This window comes from Barbatula barbatula (genome assembly GCF_947034865.1).
Source record: "Barbatula barbatula genome assembly, chromosome: 3".
NCBI classification, from domain to species: domain Eukaryota; kingdom Metazoa; phylum Chordata; class Actinopteri; order Cypriniformes; family Nemacheilidae; genus Barbatula; species Barbatula barbatula.
The window spans coordinates 873,979-892,652 of NC_136764.1; the positions used below are offsets into that span (position 1 = coordinate 873,979).

Genomic DNA, 18,674 nt, shown 5'->3' on the forward strand with positions numbered 1-18,674 from the left:
GCCATCCTCATGCGTCATCCTCATGCGCCATCCTCCTGCGCCATCCTCATGCGCCATCCTCCTGCGCCATCCTCATGCGCCATCCTCATGCGTCATCCTCATGCGCCATCCTCATGCGTCATCCTCATGCGCCATCCTCCTGCGCCATCCTCATGCGCCATCCTCCTGCGCCATCCTCATGCGTCATCCTCCTGAGCCATCCTCATGCGCCATCCTCATGCGCCATCCTCATGCGCCATCCTCATGCGCCATCCTCATGCGTCATCCTCCTGAGCCATCCTCATGCGCCATCCTCATGCGCCATCCTCATGCGCCATCCTCATGCGTCATCCTCATGCGCCATCCTCATGCGCCATCCTCCTGCGCCATCCTCATGCGTCATCCTCCTGAGCCATCCTCATGCGCCATCCTCCTGCGTCATCCTCATGCGTCATCCTCATGCGCCATCCTCATGCGTCATCCTCATGCGCCATCCTCATGCGTCATCCTCCTGAGCCATCCTCATGCGCCATCCTCATGCGCCATCCTCATGCGCCATCCTCATGCGCCATCCTCATGCGTCATCCTCCTGAGCCATCCTCATGCGCCATCCTCATGCGCCATCCTCATGCGCCATCCTCATGCGTCATCCTCATGCGCCATCCTCATGCGCCATCCTCCTGCGCCATCCTCATGCGTCATCCTCCTGAGCCATCCTCATGCGCCATCCTCCTGCGTCATCCTCATGCGTCATCCTCATGCGCCATCCTCATGCGTCATCCTCATGCGCTATCCTCCTGCGCCATCCTCATGCGCCATCCTCCTGCGCCATCCTCCTGCGTCATCCTCCTGCGTCATCCTCCTGCGCCATCCTCATGCGCCATCCTCATGCGTCATCCTCCTGCGCCATCCTCCTGCGCCATCCTCCTGCGCCATCCTCCTGCGCCATCCTCCTGCGTCATCCTCCTGCGCCATCCTCCTGCGCCATCCTCATGCGCCATCCTCATGCGCCATCCTCCTGCGCCATCCTCCTGCGCCATCCTCATGCGCCATCCTCATGCGCCATCCTCATGCGCCATCCTCTTTTAGATTGTTGCACTTTTTACAGGTTTGAGTGCAAATAGACACCTATTTCTTGAAAGTATGGTTGTACTCCAGAATGATGAGCAAACATTTCAAAAGCCTCACCCCAATAAAAAAGGTCATAACTCCATTTGACAATATGTCACTTTTTCAGCCATATAAGCATCATTATTTTGTTCTTTTGCAAAAACGTAGTTTTGCAAACTAGACGGAATTAAACCTTTGAGAAAAGAAATATATCAACCGTTATCTAACAATATTAAACTTTCTATTCATGTGATGACAGTATACAAAAATAAAGTAGCAAGCATATTTTATTTCAAGAACTGACACATGTAAGTCAAATACTGGGCTTATGTGACAGAACTTAGCCACATGCTGGCTCTATAATAGTAAAACAATGCGAAATTGACACTAATAATCAAACTATTGAAAATAATCAAGCTGTCTTGAAGACGAAATGTCTTTGTTGAGTTGCCAACATGGTTAAGTCCCACATCTTGAAAATCATGTTCTTGGTTCGCCATCAACAAGTAACTGTAAGCTGACAAGTTTACCAATGGTTGATAAGATCAAAACCAAGTGCACCTTTTTGCTCTTGGGATGTATAATTTTCTTTAACTTAACTAAGGCACACCCAGTCTACCCCAAAGACACTGTAAAGCATTTAATAGTATGTAAGGGTCATTTATTACTGTAATAAAGTCATTCTTTGAGGACCCGCAGTGCTGCACTTTTCATTTGTTATCTGACACACCCACTTCAACTGAAGCTTTGAATCAATCAGATGTGTGAACTGTGAATCCCCAGGACGAGGATGACGAAACACTAGTAAAATATATACTTAGGAACATTGTGTTTCTCTTAATCTCAATTATAAAGAGCGACACACACCTACAGACATACCAGGCCTCTTTCATTTCTGTGTTCAGTTATTGCACACTTAATTGTTGCGCTGATAAGAGTCTATGCATGAAAAAACCGGCGCTTCCACTCACACACTTAACTTAACCAATTTGTCTTAAAGTCGCCACGAAACGGAAGCTGCGATCGTTTTTACTTCTGTATTTGGAGGCATTTCAATTCCCAGTGAAATGGAATTTAGAAAGAGAAAAATAGTGACCGTGGCTTTCGTCTTTCTCTGTGGTTTGATTGGATGTATAAAAACAGCCGTTGCATTTTGAAATAGATCTGGCAGCAGACTGACAGTTGAAGGGGAGGAGTTAACGGATGCTCCGCCCAAGCCGACTAACATACGTCTTTAAAAGATGAACGGTCACGACAGGGTGCATTTTCAGATTTTAAAACAGAATGACCCACATTGCTGAACTATTTACAATAAACGCTGCAATATTTCATGAAAAAGTGGGCGTTGTCATTTTTTATTTCACTGGGACTTTAAATTTGGAAAAGTCAAAATTTGAAATAAAAACGAAATATTACATTGTTATCCTTTGTGTTTGAACTGGGACTGAAAAGGTGTCATTTAAGTTCATAGATAACTACAAGATTACTTGGAAACATTCCCAGGCTAACCAGCGAGTTATGTAAGTTATTTTTGCCATTTTGCTCACTTCAGCAACACGCCCTCGTTCCAAAGACCCATCCAGCCAATCAGCTGTCAGTAAACTGAAACCAGCAGAAAGACTGTCGGACCGGGAGCATTTCTGATTGGCCGAGGGTTGTCACAGCAACAGGCATGATATCTCACATTATTGTGGCCAAATATTTTGCGAGCAGGTTACGCTGACAGATGTTTACTTCCAGACAGAACCAGGAGTGGTTTCTAGGGGTGGGGCCCCCACATCTCCTCGGTTCTCTCCACTTCTGTCACAGTCAGGTGTGGCTGCTTAAATAGTCCGTGTCTTCACCTGCTCGGTTCCCGCTTGCAATCCTTTCATGACAACACATGTTCACGACACACCCTGAGCAGTGAACTCCCACACACACAGACAGGGTTTTGATCCAAACTGGTTTTATCCCAATCATAATTAATTGCATTATAATTATTTTTATTCTAAGGCAAGACCATGTAGCCACTGGTTTAGGTGGATGATACTAACCATACCAGCATAAAACCAACCTTGAATCAATAAGATTGTGATGAACAGACACCGAACCTTTGCAGTCAGAAGTGATTTTACGTAACCAAAGAAGAAACTTTAAAAAAAGTCACAGTACAGAAAGCACTTGAACGTTTGCCCAGTTTCATCGCCGGTGAATAACTCCAACACTTAGACATCAAAACCATTTAACACACGCGCGCACAGAATTAGTCACGTGATATTACACACCTCATGACTTCATAGACCACGGCCATGCCCCGTTTTACTGCCTTACTACCGTTTTTCGTCTCTTACATCATATCACAGTCACAGCTGGATAAAAGCTTTAGTACAGTTACACACGGCTTAGTCTTATCCGACATCATTCACAAGGGAAAGCACAAACTTTTCCCAGAGACTTGTGTGACAACATGCCCCACTGTTTGCGTCACTACATGGGGCATGTTGTCACAGTGGGACCCTGCCATTAAATACCCTTCTCGTGGGCTTATATATTACTTCTTAGCCAGTATTAAGCGTATTGTTTATGACACAAAAAGAAGTGTTTAGGCCGAGAGTAATAACTTCACAAATCATTTTCATCGAACCTGATATTTATTAAAACTGCACATACGTGTGTTTCATTTTCAAGTCCATTGAAACCTTCATGAATGTACAGTTAAATCAATCTATAGGAACTAAAGCCGTATCCGAGTCAATGAAGTCAGCGTTATTTTTCACCGGCGGCTGAAGAGAGTATGACTCACGGCCGGAATCAAAGCTTGGAGATTTCTAGTAAAAGGTGTGGCCAGCTACCATCTCTGTGCAACCGCAGATGAATGCTCACACACACATTACCAGGGGTTGATGTCAAGGAGACAAACATAAAGCAATACAATTACACAACAGATTCAACTGACTAACAGTAGAGTAAACTCATTGTGTTTCTGAGGATTTATCAACAAAAAGCGTGATCTCTGATAGGCTCTCTGTGTAAACTGTCAAATCGATCTGAAATAACATTTCTGTATTTTGCGGTGGTTTTCCAGACAGATAGCTTATGTTAGTAGTCCCATATCTTTATAAACTGAGCTTAGAACGCAACATTACCGATGTGCATCTAAACACAAAACAATGGCTTTGATGTTTTATAAGATATGTGCTTGAAACAGACTAGTGTTAAAGCGATAGTTCCTCCCAGAATAAACATGCTGTCATCAGTTATTCAGCCTCTCGTCGTTTCAGACCTGTATGATCTTCTGCAAAACACAAAAGAATGTATTTCAGAGAACTTTTGAGACCGAACTGCGCCAACACCCATTAACAAAATAATGATGTAATGCCTTGTGCACAGGGACAGGGCAATAAAAGACATACAAAATGAAATTACTTAATAAACTCAAGTAAGTTATTCGAGTAATTCAGCTTGTCGCCACTAGAGGGCAGACTTGCCTAAGTGACGAAACTTCGCGATAACAAGAATAGGTGATTTGCATTTAAAACACTAGATAAAGCCTCGTTTTAATACCTACGTGCGTGTAAACTGATAAATCTAGCGACAACGCTTCAACACAAAAACAGATAGATTTTGCGTTTTTGTTTAACACTAGTGTTCAAGTCGGCGCTACTACCAGCATCGACCAGAAGGGGGCGTCAGCTACCACAAAACGATCATCGCCCTTTAAACGATATTGTTTTAAGCGTTATTACAGAAAAATACGAACCGACAACATTATCTAATCCAAATAAGACGTTTTCTTTCTAAAGGAAACGATTGAGATAAAAAAACTCATGTGTATGTACGTGTATGACAAGTTGCGCGCGCGGAGGGCGGAGGTTCGCTCGCGGTTCCGTCTTCACGCGTGTTTTATCGTGTTTATTGTCTCTTTATCACCTGAAGAGTTCGAGCGTTTGTCAACGGACCGCTTTAATCGACACGACAGATCTCGCCGGATCACATGACGCGCGTCGGCGTGTCACGTCGAGCGCAGCGGCTCCGCGTGGCCGCGCGCAGTTCGTGACAGGTGTGTTACCTGTGGCTGCGAACGGCGGAAGGGGGCAGGGTTGTTTTCATCTTCCGGCTCGGATCGCCAACGAAACGAATCGCTTCGCCGTTTAAAGACTCGGGACCGTGAACGCGTCCGAATGGCGGAGCGCTCGTGAACTCTACGCTCGTTTAAACCCACCGAACGCTTCGTGACGGCTCGCTGTATAAATGGGCGAAGACACGCGCACCACTCCCTAATCTCCGACGACAGCCGCTGTCAATATAGCGTTCATCGAGCGCGAACGGGGACCTGACGCATTACAGAACCGGGCTGCGGGCGGCATGTGCGAGACGGTGATGGCCGTTTCTCAGCCTCATCCACCGGAGAACGGCTTCGTCACCCCCGAAACGAGCCGAACGCCCGAGTTGCTCTCTCAGATCGACGGCGTCTTCGCCAGTCTGGGAGGCTTCGGGAGATTCCAGATGCAGCTGGTCGTCTTGACGTGCATCCCCGCGATATTCATCGGTTTCAGCCAATTTTCGGACAATTTCCTCCTCGGGCAGCCCAACAACGGCGCGTGTGCCCGCGTGCACTCGAACAGAAGCGACCCGTCGGTCGCGGCGCCCGCGTTCGGCGGCGTGAGCAACGGGAGCAACGGCACCGATCGGTCCTCATCGCAGTGCGTCTGCGTGCAGTCGGGACACGAGCTGGAAACCGGACTTGATCACAATGTTGTCACCAAGGTAAGATCACGACGCGACGTTTTATCGTCTTTTCATCAACAGTTGCTCGCGACCGTTTGTCTGACAGGAAAGTTCGTTGGTGAGAAGCGGTGATGTGATGGATTTATCCCAAACGGCTCTCGGTGTGTGTACATGTGGTAAAGTCAGTTTATTTATGGAACATATTGCGAAAGACGACGACAGACAGACAGGGCATTCGACACCCATCACGGGGGGATGTCACCGGGTTCCCCTCACGCTGACTGACTGGATGACATAACCGACCTCGGTACACCCACTGCTGCCTTTTAATCGTTTGGTCGTTCGCCTTTGTTTGCCCACCGTATCAATGTATCGTGCAATATAGTGAATGTGGGTCAACGCCATGGATTGCCCGAGACACGGAGATAATCTCAAACACGTCCGGTGGCTTTCTTTTATCATATTAGCGTCACGTTATGCGCGTTCGAGATAAGCCGCTTGTTCCTCAAGCGACCTCAGGAAGAGACTCGTTTAATTCCATCACTTCGGATGATGCTCCTAATGCCAGAGGGTCGATGGTGTTTCAACCAATCGTATTCATCCGGCCATTTTAGTTTTTTTAATTGAATTTATTAGATCAGACACGATTAAAAGCACGATTTGTCAACTATGGTATCAAACCAAGTGGAAACCCTTTTAGCAATATACTATCTTATGATGGAAATGAAACGCATTGTTCACATTTAAGAAAGTATCGGGACGCTTTCTGCTGGGATCCAACCTCTGCTAACTATACAGCTAGAATTGTATAACACCGCATATGAGAATGTATAGTCTGTCTGATATTTGACCTGTGTTTTGACTTACAGTCGATATGTTTTCTTGTACAGCTTCTTCGTAACAATGGAAATTGTAAAAAGCGCAATATAAATAAAGCTGACTTGACTTGACGCGGACACCAGTTGACTTAAAGTCAGAGAACAGCTATCGTGTGTTTGCGGTTGCCACTTGGTTTGATGTTTTGATATTTTCTGACATGAGGAATTAGCATCTCGATACTTCGTGGGGTCACGGTCTGTTTTTAGCACTTCATAGGGAAGTGTGAAAGGTGGAGCACGCTCGAAAATGACTTTATACAAATCCAAAATATAAAGCTGTCTCATCCGGAATTCTGAGGATAAACCGTAAAAGAATCAGACGGCAGGCTGTGAATCAGCAAAAATGCACAAAGGCATCAATTTACTCATGACTTTGCTAGTTTGTCTCAAATGAAATCTTTAATGAACATCTGCGTATATTCTCAGGCAAAGCCTCAGTCATACTGTACTCTTTCTTTCATCTGTTTAGGAGGTGGTGATCATTGATCAATGCACTTGGTTTCTTGCTGCAACGCGAGAGATTTTAAATAACATTGATAACAACTCCTCTATTCACACTAAGATGTCTTTGCTTTTCATCGCCATCATGTTGGTTTTGTTCTGGCCGGTCTGTGACTAGTAACCAACTGTCATCAACAACCAACTTGTACTGCATGTATGCGCATGCAACTGTTAACATTTGTGCGCGCATGCCCAGCGTGTCTGAATGGTCATGTGACACGTGTTTTCGGTAAACGCAGATTTGTTTCTGAAAATGGCAGTATAGACGCGGACCGTTTTCAAAAGCTGTTTTTATACGACAATTGGCAAATGTAAACAGCACCCAAGTCTACGTTCTGTCTCTCTTTGAAAAAAATGTCAGTGCTGAAATGCAAGCTCAGGCGTTTCTCTCTAAAGCCGCTGATGCTGCTAAATAGAGAATATTTGACATTTTGTCTGAGTCAGTTAGAGGATAATTCGTTTTTCTTCCATCTCTGTCGACCAAACCGCTTTGGTCAAAATCTATCGTAGGATTGATTCCAAGTGTTTGTGCTGCTGTTAGAAAGATGGTTATAGTCATAGGAGGTTTCCAGCTTCGAGGTGTTTTCATCATATATTTCATATTTACTTACTGTAGGAGCAAGCCGGATGAGCAAGACCGCACCCTTCAACTATTGTTTGACCTGCTAATGTTCTTGGACTTCAATGCTTTTCACCATTCATTTCTGAAGTGTGAATGAAGAGAACATCTGTGGGCATTATTCTTATATATGGTGTTTGTTAAGGGAAGCATCACTGTTACTTGCTCGTCTAGGCTTAGCATTTTGAACAAATTCTTAACATAGTTAAGCTAGCTTTTGATCTAAACCAGTTACCATCTAGAAAATGTTACCAAGTAACTTCTTAGAAATGCCAAACTTTAGCATGGCGATTCAGGGGGATCCTGTTACCTTTCTAACTGATCAGATTTATTGTACTGTTTTCATGCGACATACATAGCCTTACAACTATCACTGCGAATGTAAAGGCATCTGGCATTTTTGTAAAAAAACAATTGAAAACGAAAACATGCTTTGTATTTTGTTGTCGCCTGCATGTTTAAGATGGTGGTTTTAAAGCTGCCTTGTTGTTTCTTCATTTTATTGTTTGATGGTCTTTCAGTAGGTAGGTTGGACAAGGTTTTGTCTGTGACACCTTTGTTTGTTCCTGAGGTTATAGCTTCTTTAATAGGATGACACCAGGTTATGTGGTGTAATGGAGATTTATTGGGTGTTTTGTTGCGTCTTCAAATCTTCAAAAAGCCTACATACATATACAATCTGTTGGTACAGAGATTACAAGATTTAAAATAAAAAGTTATTTAGTGGATAGCGTATATGTAATTGTTTGTATTCAACACCAAAGAAGATGTTTAAAGAGTATAGGAAACCAAGAGTTCTGGTGCACCAATAGATGCTTTTACACTGCATAGTACTGTACGGTATGGCGGGGTAAAGCTCACTTTTGAGGGGTTTTCCACTGGGTCCAGTACCTAGTACCTGATACTCCTTTTAAGGCGGGCGTACACGGTGCGAATTCTGATGGTCGGAAGATCGTATGTCCACGCACACGTCACGAGTGAGTTTATCTGAAAATCATACGGACGAGGTGATATACGACACGATTTTACGACCTGCCGATTTCCGAAGCAATCGCACAAAGTTCCGCGCCAAAAACATGGAGTCAGAGGAAGATTTGCTTTTTTTGTGGCAGCAATGGCTTGCGAAAGAATAAAAAAGAAAAGAAAAAGAAGGGCATGGCAAAGAGTTTGGCTGAAGAGCAGAGAAAAGCATGGACTTTCAGTTCTTCAAAAACAGCTGTGTATCTGTGTGCGCATGCTTTGATGTGGTCGTGGAAGATATGGCAAAGTATATAACCATAGCGTGTCACGCAAGTTTGTGCATATAGCAACGTCGTTTTTATATATTTTTTGAACAAATGTTATTGCTGGATAGTCTAGGTATAATAATTGTATACATACTGTTTTTACAGGCCAAATGTTTGATATGGAATAGCCTAAATATTGTATTGTGGGAGAAAAGTGATGCAGAGTCAGCATGATGCAAAAAACTGCCTTCAGGCCTTTTGTTATATGTTTAAATCCGCTGTAAAATATCATCACGGATGACCCTGTCATGGTACACGCTGCTGGAAACATCATACAGCGCTCGCTGTTCCTGCCAGACTTCGGCGAGTTTATCCTCTTTTTCAATAGTCCACATTCGCTGTGGCGCAGCCATCTTTGTCTATCTTCTTCTGTGGTTTCCTAGTTCGTGATTGGTCAACTTTAGATAGATCAACAAATCGGCTCGTTCAACCGCACACATGTCACGAATTCAAACCGATAGCTCACGAACTTTTTAGACATGTTTAAAAATGTTCGGGAGGTCGGGAAGTGCTCGTAAGGCGCTCTGCTCGGATCGTAATTCCTCGCACTTGATACGAGCCGCGACCATACGAGCATACACGATTTCCACACGATTGAAAAAAATCGCATGCGAACTCGTACGACAGCAAAAATCGCACCGTGTACGCCCGCCTTTAGTACCAGCTCGGTTGAGGTTCCAAGCATACTGTACCGATACCAAAATGTAACGTGTTTACATCCGGATCACTGATTGGGCCGAGAGAATCATTACCAGCTTTATTGGATTTGCAACACAAGAATATGCATTTTAATAGTCAAGTCAACTTTTGATTCAAGATTATCATTAATAATCTAACAGCGGCTGAAATCTTTTTGATTTTTTTTGTAATTTTCTAATACGTAATATTGGCATTTTTTGGTTATACGCGTTATATAGAGATTGAGACCCTCAACGCAATGCTAAATGCTAAATTAGTTTACCCTAGTGCGCCGTCGAGCAAACCAAACAATCGTTGTCTGCCTGTCTGTCTTTCCCAAACTCTCTGGTATTTTAGCAGTATTTTGATTTGCTGCCATCCGCTATCGATATGCTCCATATATCTCCTGTGTTGTGCGTGTTTTTATGTCACGTTCACGATGATGTTACGGCAGTAGCGTCGTACTAAACCTGACGGTACCATACAGTGGAAAAGCGCCATTTGACTACCATTTTCTGTTCCTAGAATTGTTTGGATACACAAACGGTTGGTAATACATTTCGTTGCACTGTACTTGTATGTGTGTAATGACAATAAATTGAATCCAATCCAATCCAATCAGTAATCCAAATATATTTGTATAACAATCAAAGTGGTGAGTAAATGATGACAGAATAAAAGTCACAGCACTGTGCATTGCTTCTATTTCAGCAAACAAGACCATGTCTTACCTAGTTGAATGGGAAAGGACATTTCTCTTTAATCACACAAAAGACCGATTTAACAACTGTGTGTGTGCAAAGGTTGGCAAGTAATTCAAAACACGGTACAAAGCTGCTTTCCCAGAGACTCTGTAGTCTTAAACAACTGCCTGTTTTTTTAATAGAAGACGGGACTAAGTTCGCTAGATCATCCATCCATATTGAGAACCCCATTTAAGTCATAGCACTGTAGTGTTTTGTCAATATCTATAGACAGAATATGTTACCGCAAAGTCCCAGACAGTAAGGATGATAGAGTGCTGGAGTGACATTACAGGAAGCATCTCATCTGTCCTTAAGTGACCCAGGCAGATATTACTGAAAATGCGTTTGGAGTTGACCGACTCATAGTCTCTAGACATTACACATATAATAATTGATTTTCAACCCAGCTCACTGTGAATCTTAACATCCCTAACTTGCAAGATTGATCAATGGATGAAACTGTGTAGTTAATTGAGAGACTTAACTTGTGTGTTTTATTCAAACATGTTCGCTTTGGCATTATGGGAAGTTATTTGGTTAATTATGATATAGACCACAAAACTGGAACTCTACGATTGAAAGAGTGTACTGAAAAAACCTCTGCTTCTGTCCGTGCTTCCTCATCTAAAATACATCCTCATGGATGACTTCTGTCTGTGGAGTTCAGGGCCCTGAAAGTGACTTTCTCCAAGATCGACTTGGATGGTTAGCTCTAATAAACATTTTTACCGTAATGGACCTTCTGTGAGATAGCCAACAGAAATACTTAGTCTAAAAATGTTAAATGATAAACAGCAGGTTTGTCTCTGTTGTCTCTGTGCAGCGTTCAAAAAGAAATCTGTCTCTTTTTTCTAAAGGACAGTGTTAAAGGAATGTGATGGTCACAAGGACGGAGTTGTCAAGTTGGAAAAGTCCCTTGAAAATAGAGCCACGTTCTTATTCTGGTGTCCTTGTGCAGCCTGTGAAACTCAAGCGGGAGAGCCCTGTAGATTATGAGGACTATTCTAATTGCATTGTAGGCCCCCCAGGATTTCAATTTAATAGGATGATGTGAAATGAATAGGAGAATATCATCACTGGGAGATACGGATGGTCGCATTTTGACATAAAGGTCATGATTTGGCCTGAAGGGTTTGGAGTCAATGACAGTGGAGTAAAAACATTAACTGACCTTTCTTGTTTAGTTTAGTGAAAGAGGATTTAAAACATTTGTTGGACGATCTACTGCATATAGCTCACTTGGTATATCGTTGCGTTAGCAATGTAAAGGTCATGGGTTTGATCCACGGGTAACACATACCGATAAAATTGTATTGAAGTCACTTTGGAGTTTGGACAAAAGCACCTGCCAAACGCGCAAATGCTACTTTTTCATTTGATGAACATAATGATGCCATTTATAACACGGCTCGTTGGAATGCTGATTCTGATTGGCCATTCGAGACATTTGCAGGCTCATTATTCCCAGATAACAACCTCTCAAAGCCAATAACACACGGTAACCCGGATGCTGCAAATCATTGTGATGGTTTTTTTGACAAATGAAATATAAATATTTTTATAGCGATGGATACGTTTACGCATTAATGAATTGACGCACACAACAATTATTTTATTGTGGATTATTGCAGTTGAGTATTATTTTATTTTGCTCACAAACCATGGGTCACAGAAGGGGTGGGATGTTGATCGGTACTGGCTGAGGAATGGCATCACCGTGTGTTTCAACTAATGAGAGCATTTGTGTTTGGCCTATAAGACTGCTGACGCGCGCACATGAACAAGGAACACCAGAATGGAAAGGTACCGAACTCTTACATGGACATTTTGTTTAAAATCAAAGGCCAGTTGATAGAACGAACCACTCCATTTCGTCTCCCCTCCTTCAGCCATGTGCTTATCTATAAGTGCCCTCGCCCCACAAAGACGTAATATGTGCGGGTGTAAGAGCCTTTCTAATGCTATTAATGATACAGCGGAAGGATATCAATAGCCTGCAGACTACAAAAAAATCCCATGATAAGGTACAGAACAGCAACGATAACGAATTGTGTGGCCTGTGTTGTGCAGTGTGAGGCTAAAGCTGAAAACATGTTTAAACATGCATACGCGCCTAGAGAGTCAGAGCGCAAACTACTAAACTTCACTTCTTCTTACACTGAAACAAACAAATACACATTAACATTGAAATTCCCATATGAGCGAGGGTCCATGCAAAAGAAAAGCTAAACAGACACGTCGTATATTAGATCCGTAGATCTGTAATGAGCGCTCTTAAAGGGGCAGAAAAATGATAAAGATCTCTGTTTATTAAAGGAATTGTGTTCTCCTTATATGAATTGGTAAGATAGTAGCATGCAATCAATTTAGTTGTTTAAAAATTTCCTTTAAATATGCATAAACTGTAAGGTGTAAGTGTAAGGAATAAAAATCAATGATCATTATAACTTGTTTTTCTATATCAAACTAGACAGAACGTCAATGCCCTGGCAGTGGCATATAGCTTTGATTTTTATATTTAATTTGATTACATTAATGTTTAAATTGAGATTAACAATGAATATTTTAAGTTAAAATTGTTAATGCTACTAGGAAATACTGTTGTTTTCTTAATGCATTTTAGTTCATACTGTTTAGAAGGGCTTTCAAAATAAAAGTGCACGATACATTACTTTAAAATTCATTATTGAATTTTACGCTAATCGATGCGATTAAACACAAAAGTTTCAATGTACAAGCAGCCGGCTGTTATTGCTAAACAAGCCCCTTTAGCGTGAGACGAGACCCTCGGCTTCGTGTCGGGTCCTGATCACACTGTCAGAACTGTCTGTACATTATCCCTTACATAACTGACTGCAATCAAAACTATTGCTTGTATTGAGTTGAAGAATCTAGTGAATCTAATAAACCAGAGAGACCGTCTGTTACGTTAACAGCTGTTTGATTGAATCAGTCCAAGAGTGGATTAGATGACCAATGTTAGCCAATGAAAGGGCCTCCAACAACAAAGTTCTAGTTTAAACATTATATCATTACTCATTTACATAATCATTTTCACATGTCAATATTATTTAGAAAACACAGTAAATATAATAATTTCTCGTATCTTTGTTTTATAATTCTGTCTTTTTCTTCTAAAGTTGCATACAATTGATGTAAGTGTGTTCAAAGATACGATTCACTTAAGCATACTGTATCAGAGATTCACATTTGATTTTGAATTGAAAACATTAATTGGTTGTTATTGGTGAGCGTATGGTAAGTACTTGGTTTGCCTGCATGGCCTCTAATTCATTTCGCACCATCAGCGTCTTGTGCTCACATGACCTTGTGTTTTCTGCGTGCGTGTGCAAATGAAACCTTTTGCATTATTACGCAATCTTGCTTTGCATCCTTATAAAAAGATCTCTTTCAAAGCAGTTGTATGGATACTCGTGAGTGAGCACACAGGGCAAATCTTACGATAATAGCTATGAAAATGTAAGCTTCGGCTTTCTGAAACACACACACGTATAGTTTGTGATCGCCCACCCACACAAGTTGTGTTTACCCAGCTGTTTGGCTTGACAGGTCACTTTACGATTCCTCTATCAGTTGGCGTCAGTTGATCTCATAGTATGATACACATGATGTTTATTTACAGATAAAAATGTTGCTTTTACTCCACCACATGTTGTCCAAACCGTAACATTGTGAACATGGACAACAAAACCAGTCTTTTGGGTCATTTTCCTAAACGCGATTTAAACGTCATCTGAAAGCCGAGCTATAACTATTGAAAAGTCTGGAATCTGAGGGTGCAAAAAAATCGAAATATTGAGAAAATCCCCTTTGAAGTTGTTAATCAGAGGCGCCGTTGCTAAGAAGAAACGGGTTTGTTTTAACGCTCTGTGTTGGCTTAGCGCTTTAATGACGTTGTGGAGAGTAGATGAACCTGAAAGCTGAACTTCTATGTTTTACATGGATACCAATGGTAGGTGGGTTATTTCCCAAAGAGCGGACAGCAGCGAGCGATGTTTTTAGGCGCCATTTTTGTTGGCAATCTTGTTGCATCCATTCACAAGATTTTATATATTTACGGTAGGAGATTTACTAAATATCTTCATGAAACAGGATCTTTACTTAATATCCTAATGATTTTTGGCATAAAAGAAAAACCCAACATGGTCTCATAGGAAATGCGTACCTCAGCCCGTACACTTTTTGCAGTGCCACAAAATAATGACCATCAAGTACATATTGCAACCCGGTATCACAATTTCCAACAACAGTAACGTTAACAACGCCATATTATATTATATTTTATTTAATCAGACGTTGTATTTTGTGTACCTTTATTGTTTCGTACGCACAATTTAGACATATTTGAGCACGCAACCCAATCCTAAGACTTTGTATATTACGCAATAAAAAACACAAAAAGTAACTGGAAGATACGCCTACATATGCTGTTTATTCAAAAAGTGCAAGCAAAAATACTCTCACGGCGAGCGACGGAATTGAAAAACCGTCGCCGTTGTGTGAACCGTTACGTCAGCGTCGACAGTGAAATGGAATTGGCTCTCGTGTGTCTTGCGTCATTATACGCTAGCTGACGTTATGAACCGGCGACTTTTGACTGGTTCTAAATAATACTGGATGTAAAACACACACATGCAGTAGGATCAGGAAATGTTGTACTTCAACACTGAAACGCCTCACAAAAACCATGCGCTTCAGACCAGTCGATTACATACTTCCATGAGACCAGACAGGATTTGGGGGATGTTTTATTGTCGCTGACAGTAGATTCATGTTGTTGACTATAATGATTTGTGAATGTAATTACTCGGCACTGCATACAATGTCTGTCATCACCTCTGGCCTTTGATCCACTTTCTTGTGTGTGTTGAGTGACCTTTGACTCCAGTGAGCGTGGTTGCAGAAGGAATGAGATTTGGCCATTACATGCACAAGACAATGGGCCCTTATTGCCTCTCCCTTGTTTTGCCCGCAAGTACAATTCGTCCTTCACATAATCTCTATCTTAGTCACACTTATTTGCAAGCTGAAACTATGGACAAGGGGCCACATTCCCAATCCCACATGCACATGTGTCAGCCCAAGAGCCTGAATTATTCCCTCGTCCGCATGTGATTGTTTAGAGACAATAAATACAACTGAAGAATGTGTGAGGGGTGATTTCTGGTGGCAGGGCATCTTGCTGAGCCAAGTTTAAAGAACCCACACCAAAGTTCTACAAACCCAGATGTGTGCCGTAACACTCAATGAACTTGGTAAGGATGTTTTTTAGGAATACTGTGTTCCTATTAGTCGAGAGACACCGCTTTTTGTTGCATGCATGCTCTCAGTTATGTCATTCGTAATGCAGATATTGCGTGTGTCCAACATTTAGTATTGAACGCCTCAAGCGTTAGGATTACACTGAAGCGCATTGATCTGAATCCAAGATTTTCAAGTCTGTATTGAAAAGCTTTGCGCAACATGCTGCCTCTTTATTTATTTGATCTGTTAGTTAGTTATCCTGTTGAATGGATGAGCCCGGCACCCATTTATTGCAAAAGAAAAGGGGTCATATGAACACGTGTTTTTCTGTATATCTGGTGTGTTATAAGTTGCTCATTCAATGTAAGTTTGCGAACAAAAGATGCGTTCTATCTTAAAGCGAATGCTCGCCCAGGCCTGCATCATAATCAGGATCTCAGTATTGGCCAAAATAACCACGATCATGATTTTTGTCATAATCGAAAAACAATAACCGGATTTTCGAACTATGTTTTCACAACGCATTGGTTAACTGGCCTATCATATCACACCTCGCTTTTCAGAGAGGCGGGGCAAAGAGGTTTGTGGACAATACAGCGTTTTTAACCTTAAATATAACACATTATATTACAATCTAAAACAAACGCTAATATTTATTTTAGCCATGTCATATGACCCCTTTAAACAGACTAGTTGATATTGAAACTCCAAATGCAAATAAAAAACACAAGGACGTCTAGTCTTGCCTGAAGGGATAGTTCGTCCAAAACTGAAAGCGCTGTCGTCATTTACTCGCGCTCATTAAACGCAAAAGAAGATGGTTTTAAGAACGTCGGTTCGGTTACCAACATCAATCATCACTTTAATAGCTTGTGAGATGGTAGTGGTGTTTTTGGGTAACCATTTAAATTGTATTATTTTGTATAGTTTGACAGGTCAATGTCATGCGAGTTGCTGTGGATGGTGCAGATTATATTAGAGAGATATTTTATCTGAGATATTGCATCTGATGATGAAATGTATCCGAATTTACACTCGTGTGTGTTTGGCCGACTTAAAGCTGCTGGAGATTCTTAAAGAACAGATTGATGTGAAGGTTTGCATCCTGTAATGAAACGAATCGGCTCTTAATATGCTGGTTTATCTCGCTCTGTCATGCAGCACGTGTCCTCTGCTTTTATTATGTGTGTCGCGGTCCCATCGTGTTCTTTTCTCACAATTATAAAGCAATAAACGCCGGTGATGTGTGAGGTCTGCTTTTGTGTCGCGGCTCTCACACCGATAGACTGTTGCTAGGCAGTAACTATGCGGCAGACTCTCCATCTCTCTCTCTCTTCTGCTCGTTCTCTCGCTGAAATTCGCTCTGTTTTGTCTATGTTCCCTAAGTTTTGTCCTTTTCAGATAATGTGGTTGCGTGTACAAAACCTCATGTGAATTACCCAAATAATGTGCTTAGTCTTGCCCTTGTACAGGGGACAAGGTCACATTCATTCTTTGGCAACACAGATATTCAGATTTTACACACACACATCATCACATTTTGTTAGTAAGAATAGTCTTGTTTTATAGCATATAACGTGTTTGTAAATAAATGCTTATAAATATTAAATACATTGAAATTGTAATAAATATCTATAGTATAAGTGTAGGATAACAGGGTTGACTCAGTCAGTAGGGTCCAACTGGTTTGGCACCAAATGTTGACATTATGGCATGACGGCAGACTTGTAGAAAAACTAACAATGAAGATTCATCTCTCTTTGAATCTCTGGCTTATATGAATAGGCTACTTATAGATATAAATAATATAAAATTGATCTGTTTGTTTTCTATTTTTCTGCTATGTCACACCTTATATGACTCAATGGTATGTTTGTCACTCACTTTTCTTTCAATAAACGTCATTTGAACTGTTGGTAACCGGGCTGAACTGTTGAACTTTTTTGACGATTTGAGCGTTTATATGGACAAACTGACTTTCTTACTTGGTATTTTTGTCTTGTTTTCCAGCACAAAACAATCTTGAATCAAGATGCATTTTCTTGACCCGTTTTGTTTTTAGAGCAAAAACATGAAATTTGTGCTTCAAACAAGCTCGACGATCTGTCAATGGGGTAAGAAACATAATCTTGAATTACCGTTTACATTTTCCTGAATCACTCAATTCAAGATTCATTCCTCACCCCGCTGGCAGATGTGTAAGCTTGTTTTATTTCATATTTGTTGTCTAAAAACAAGACTTATTTTCTTAGGTCATTTTGCTCATCAAGAAAATGCACATTTAGCCATTTCACTGGAACAAGAATATTATACAAAGTAACAAAGTCATTTTTTGGAGTGTATTATTTGGCAACACCAATGTGTGTCCTGTCCTCCATGCGGAGAGCTTCTGCTAATGCATTGTATAAGTATTTCAATGCATTTGTTGTTTTCAATCATCAGAAATGAGCTTGACGTGGTGTTGTGTAGCGGTGCGAGCTGGTGTAGCCTTGATGTTTGAACGTTGTTCGATTTCCGGCGGTTTCTGTGTGTCTGGCTGATGTTTGTGTGAGCGGTTGCCGTGTGACATGGATACCGAACACGTGAACGGCAGGTGAAACACGTGATGGGTGTGGCTGAATTATGACACAAAAGAGGAAATAAGATCCTGTGGAAGTTTCATTATGTGTCTGTGGTATTGCAGGGGAAACACTAGAGGACATGAAAGACCGATCGCGGTTACGTGATGATAATTCTACTTGCAGATTGTGTTTTGATCCACACTTTCTTTGATATGTTACCTGTCTTTATCTGTTGTTATTTTTGAAGTATTGCGTGTGAAACGTTATTTTACAATAACAGATAGCAAGATCAAACTGATTTAGTTCCTTGTTCCTATTGCACGCGTGTAGACAATGTTTGT

The 18,674-nt window shown here is 41.6% G+C and overlaps 1 protein-coding gene across 1 annotated transcript in view; it reads left to right on the plus strand.

Annotated features, from left to right (window-relative positions):
- The first annotated feature begins 4,930 nt into the window (after positions 1-4,930).
- slc22a23 (solute carrier family 22 member 23) overlaps positions 4,931-18,674 on the plus strand; it is a 39,312-nt gene continuing 25,568 nt past the window's right edge. The window contains exon 1 of the mRNA XM_079451579.1: positions 4,931-5,838. Coding sequence (XP_079307705.1) covers positions 5,437-5,838 — 402 coding nt within the window. The 5' untranslated portion in view covers positions 4,931-5,436. The remainder of the gene's footprint in view (positions 5,839-18,674) is intronic.